General features: G+C 37.0%; 2 protein-coding genes across 2 annotated transcripts in view; one reads left to right on the forward strand and one right to left on the reverse strand.

Moving 5' to 3' along the window:
* Window positions 1-546: 546 nt before the first annotated feature.
* CBG27251 lies at window positions 547-3,371 on the forward strand (the record flags this gene model as incomplete). The annotated part of the gene is made up of 4 exons (XM_045238220.1): window positions 547-688; window positions 886-999; window positions 1,050-1,392; window positions 2,537-3,371. The coding sequence occupies 4 exons, from the start codon at window positions 547-549 to the stop codon at window positions 3,369-3,371; spliced, it is 1,434 nt and encodes a 477-aa protein (XP_045098359.1).
* Window positions 3,372-4,571: 1,200 nt separating this feature from the next.
* The window catches only part of CBG04850, a gene marked incomplete at both ends in the record, with an annotated part of 5,081 nt that continues 3,877 nt past the window's right edge, over window positions 4,572-5,775 (reverse strand). The window contains 2 exons of the mRNA XM_002637975.1: window positions 4,572-4,889; window positions 5,472-5,759. Of these exons, the coding sequence (XP_002638021.1) occupies window positions 4,572-4,889; window positions 5,472-5,759 (606 nt within the window). The remainder of the gene's footprint in view (window positions 4,890-5,471; window positions 5,760-5,775) is intronic.

Here is a 5,775-nt window from a genome sequence, read left to right on the forward strand (position 1 = left end):
TTCAAACTAGGTCTGTTTAACACCCTCCAAAGTTTTCAGAGTGATCGGAAACTTGACAACCGAACTTCAGACTCCTGAAAATGGTCAAAAATCGCCGAAAATCAACTGATATATCGTATTGAGAGGTGCTTTATGAAGGAGCTATTGGTTCAAAAAAAAATTGAAAAACCAATAAATAAGAGGAATCAAAAATTTATTGAGAGAGGACAAGTCGGTCAAACAAATGAGAAACCACAAGTGAAATATGATTTGATAAGAGGTTCATGAATATTATAAACGATTGTTCTTTTATCAAGGAACATTTCGCACCCATTATCAGTTTTAGGTAAGTCTGTCGGAAGCAGGGACATGGCTCGGGTCGTAAACCAACCCTTAGGAATATTCCCTGACCGACAGTTGTTTTGAAAAATGCCTGATGCGTCATTAGTTCATTTCTTGTCGATCTTCCTCATATAAATCAGACTCCGCCCCCATCCATTGCTAATTACTAATTTGGGTTTATAAGAAATACAATCTAACAAATTTTTCTACTGATTTACCACGACAATGTCGTGCTACCAACCATTGCTTTCAAATTTTCAAGAAGACAGAAGAAAATCTGCATTTACTTTTTTCAATGTGTTACTGACACTCTTTGAATTTTTCTTGTTCTTCTTATGGTTCTCAAAATATCAAGGACAGCATTCGGGTAAGGATAAGTTAACTTTCAGCCATTTTATCTCGATTCCTGTCAAAGATATTGAAAAGTTGTCAATTGATAAATTGTTTATCACAATATCAGGAGTATTTTGTCAGTTGACACATTTTTGATATCTTGCATAAGAATTGATATAATTGAGCTTATACTTTACGATAGCGAAGGCTTTCAAAGTTTGCTAATTCCAGATCATCTCGTCTTGGAACCGGCTTCTGAATTTATACCCAAGACGTCATATGATCCCTATCACGAGATTTCTCCGGAATTTGCAGAAACTACAACAGGCGCACCCAAGAATATTAGTGAGTGCAGTTTCCAGAAAATCTGGAAAGCTAGATTTCGTTATTTTCAGCAGCAGCCACCTTATTTCCAGCCAAGACAACCACATTCGATCCTTTGGAATCCCTACAGGCACCTGAATGTCAAAAAAGAATAGTTGGATACTATAACGGATGGGATAACCGAAAGTTGTCAGAAAATCAACTTCGAAAGGTTTCCCATCTAGTTTTCGCATTTGCAAAAATGTCCAAAAATGGAAAGGTGGATTTTGAGAATGAGGAAAAGAAATTGTTATTTTTGGAAATGAAGCGAAAAGCGAGGGAGGTGAATTCCGGAGTCAAAGTGATGATTTCAATTGGTGGATTGTATAATTCAGAGCATTTTTCCAATACTGTCGCAAATTTTAAAAGGAGAGGGTGAGATTTTTATAATGGGTTGGGAAAGTTTATTGTGTTCAGTGGGTGTGTAATGCCTTGATGTGAAATGCCGATTGAGCCATAATAATGAAAAATCTCAAAAGATATGCGGAAAATCGTAAATTTTTTATATGCCGTGAATGCTCTAAGTTCATCCGTCGTTCGTCCGTTCGGCACCGTAAATGCTCTGATAGACGCCCACATTATAAGTGCGCTTTGAGCTCAATTATCTCGGTTCCTGTGAGAGATATCAAAAAGTTGTGAACTGATGAAATATTGTAATATTATGATAAAAATTTCATTTGTTGACAAATTTTCAGTCTCTTTCAGAGGAACCGAGGTAATGGCGCGTTCAAAGTTGATTTCCAGGAGTAATTTCCCTGGAAAAACGCTGTCCAAAGCTGCCATTGTTTTCCAGAGGCCTCCGCTTCGAGACCCGCCGTAAATCGACATGAATCAACAGGAAGAACACAGTCAAAACGAGTGATACAGTAGTTTACTGTTGCTGTAAATCTTAGGAAATTACTCCTGGAAATCAACTTTGTACGCGGCATAATTGAATTCAAAGTTTATGGGTTGGATAAGCTTTTATTAGAGCAAATATCGCAAAAACCAATAGAGCAATCGGAAAGTTGTCAACTAACAAAATGGTATGCATGAAATTTGGGATCTTGAAAATTTTGAAATTTTAAAAAATCTTGAAGACTGATAGAGATATGCGCCTTTAAAGATGAATGTTCTGCTGAAATTCAAAATTAGAACGTTTGGAAATTTGAAACGTTCTAAATTACAAAAAACTGAAAATTCGGAAATCCCAATTCTAAAAATGTGAAATTCAAAATTTTGAAAAATCAAAATTCAAAAAGTTCTAAAGTTCGGAATTCCCAATTCTTAAAATATAAAATTCATGAATTCAGAAAAGTTGAAATTCAAAATTGTGAAAATTCAAAAATTCTATAATTCTAAAATTCTAAAAAATTCTAAAATTCTGAAATTCTGAAATTTCAGAAATTCAGGAATTCGGAAATTCTGAAATTTCAAAATCCCGTAATTCCTAAAATTTGGAAATTCAAAAATTCAAAAATTCAACAATTCAACAGTTCAAAAATTCAAAAATTTGATATTCTAAAGTTCTAAAATTCAGAGCTCTCATCGATTCCATTGTCTCCTTCCTTCAAGACAACGAATTCGACGGCGTTGACATCTTCTGGAAATGGCCAGGAATCCAAGACAAAGCCAATTACGTCTTCTTCCTTCGAGAGCTTCGTCACGCCCTTCAGAAGACCCGCGACCCCTTTATCCTCTCCATCGTCACCCCCTCGGTAGTAATTGAACTAATGGATGGATTTCATTTGAATGGAATTTTGAAATATGTGGATTTCATAAATGTAGAAACTGATCAACAATCCGGAAGACCTGGACCCTACACCTCCACCCCATCTCCATTATTCTCGCAAATTGGAAAATATGAAGAATATAATATCGATTGGACCATGAGACATTTGTCATGTGTCTCACGAAAACCAGGTCAACTAAATATGGGCGTCCCATTCTATGGAAGATTCTGGAAACGCGTCCAAGACGCTGTGGAAAAAAGGGATGAGATGTGGAGGACCGTTGAGACGTCTTCAGAAGGCCACGTGGCAAGTGGTACGGTATTCTGGAGGAATATGGAGAAGGAGGGATGGAGTAAAGAGGGGTCTTATTGGCACGAGGAATCAAAGACCCCATACATTTGGGATAAGGAGAATCGCATGTTTTTGGGATTTGAGAATGAGAAGAGTTTGGCGGAGAAAATGAAGTATGCGGCGGAGAAGAATCTGGGTGGTCTGACAATTTGGACAATGGAAATGGATGATGACGTGGAGGCGCTTCTGGAGGCAGTGACGTCGTCGTGCTTAGAAATGGAGGTGGATGCGGAAGAAGGATCAGGAGAGGAAGAAGACAAGAATGAAGTGAATTATAAATGCGAGAATTGAAAAGGTGTGTTATATAAAACTTTTTATATTTGAATGAACGATTTGAGAAGAAATTAACAAAAACAAGTTCAAAAACTCAGAAGAGTGGGAAACAAACGATATGCGGCTTGTCTAATTTCAAAGCGACTGAAAATTCAAATATGGGCGGAGCCTAGGTACGGTAACGGAATCTTTAAAGGCGCATTTTCGTAATAATGTTCTGCTTTTTTTAAAAGATTTTTTGATAATTTTCACTGCTTTTATGAGATTTTTTCCGATTTATCGGATTTTATGCTTCTGAAAAAATTCAGTATCATGAATTTTTAATTTTTAAAACCCGAAAAATCGCAAAAAGGGAATATTATCGAAAAAATCGAAAAAAAGTTTTTTGCGATTTCTCAGATTTTGAAATTCAAAAAAAAAAAATCAAAATTATGAATTTTTTAATTTTTTTTAATTTACAAAAATCCTATAAATCGCATAAACCCCATGAAAATTATCGAAAAATCACAAAAAAAAATCCAGAAAAAATTACGAAAAATGCTCCTTTAAAGGTGGTCTGCGGTGAAAATTTTTATTGTCTCAAAATGTGCAGAAAAGCATGTAGAATCCCATAAAAATAAAGAAAAGATTCCTTCGTCGAGAAAAAACGCATCGAAAAATAGCTTGAAAGCTTTTAGGGACGAGCTTTTTCACTTGTTTTTCTAGGCCAACCGCTGAGTAAAAGCGCGCGAATTCAAACTTTTAATTTTCTTTCCTTTGTTTTCACTGTTTTTTCAGGTTTTCCGAGGTACCTGGTAGGAAAATTAACTAAAGTTTTGAAAGAAACATAGAAAACAATGAAAACGAAAGAAAAACGTTTAAAAGTTTGAATTCGCGCGCTTTTCCTCACGGGTTGGTCTAGGAAAACAAGTGAAAAAACTCGTCCTTAAGGGCTTTCAAGCTATTTTTCGATGCGTTTTTCTCGACGAAAGAATTTTTTCTTTATTTTTATGGGAGTTTACATACTTTTCTGCACATTTTGAGACAATAAAAATTTTCACCGCAGACCACCTTTATGGTTTTCGCTACCGTACCTAAGCTCCACCCACCCTCAATTTTTCTACCGTTGGGAAAATTAGACCAATTAAAACAATCAAAAATTCAGAACAATAGGAAACAAACAATATTAAAAATTATTAATTATTACAAATTGTGCATTAGAAATTGAAAATTTCCAAATTATCCAACAAGCTGCGACCAAATATCCTGTGACATATCCAATTGAACTGTCTCATCAGCCGCCTTCTTCTGACTCGCTGCTGATTGATTCAAGATCGATCCGCCTAGTGATGTGTCATTTAAGGCATCGGATCCTTCGATTCCAGCACCACCGCCCGCCAGAATCGTCTCATTTCGATTGGCAACGAATGAAGCGGTGGTGTTCATTGTAGAAGACATTTCGAATTCTGTCAGTGGATCATCATGATCATCCGCGAAAGGATCAACCGATGCAGCAACCGAGGAAGCTCTGGATGATTGCTTATGAATAGATGAGATCTGGAATGAAATCACCGTAGTTGATGGTCTAACAAGCACCTGATGCGTTTTCTAGGTTATTTTTAAAATGGTGGCCTAACTTTCGCAAGTTCAGTTTTTTAAGACATTTCAGAATGATGGCCTAACTTGCAAAACGATTTTTCTAGGCCATCATAATAAATTCCTTGAAGCCCATTACTAAGCAAGTTTAACATGGTGGCCTAACTTTTGCAAATTGAGTTTTCTAGGCCACCGTGACAAATGGCCTAGAAATGGTTCGGTATTCATTTAGTATGATTTCTTGGCTATTCAACAAAGCGGCCTAGAAATCTCAATTTGTAAAAGTTAGGCACTATGGTAAATGATCTAGAAATGAACTAATATTTATCTGGTGCGTTTTCTAGCCTAATTTACTATGATGGCCTAACTTTTGCAAGTTTGGTTTTCTAGGCCGCCGTGTTAAATAGCCTTGAAAACACACCAGTGCATGTAAGTCCATTTCTAGGTCATTTACCGAGGTGGCCTAGAAATCTCAACATGCAAAATTTAGGCCATCATATCAAAAATTAGGCTTAAAATGACCTAGAAAGATGTCTTTCTCACCTCCAATCTCTCGTCCAGTGTGGATTCTCTGGATCTCTCCGGAGTTCCCAACTCTTCCAGCTTTATCGCTCGCTTCACAACCACGTGGAATCGCCCCTTCGGTGTCGGCGTCTCACTCACTCTCTTCTCATGCTCTTTCACATTCTCCAATCTCGAACGAATCTTGTCCAAATCTATTTTTTTCTCCTTCACCAGGGCTAAAAGTGCCGGCGGTGGATCCCAGCGTTTGTCGAGATTGTAGTCCTCGAAGACTACGGTAAACAGCGTGTCGAGTTGAATGACGAGTGCCTGGAAATTGGGAATA

The sequence above is a fragment of the Caenorhabditis briggsae genome, assembly GCF_000004555.2.
Source record: "Caenorhabditis briggsae complete genome, chrV, whole genome shotgun sequence".
Lineage (NCBI taxonomy): Eukaryota > Metazoa > Nematoda > Chromadorea > Rhabditida > Rhabditidae > Caenorhabditis > Caenorhabditis briggsae.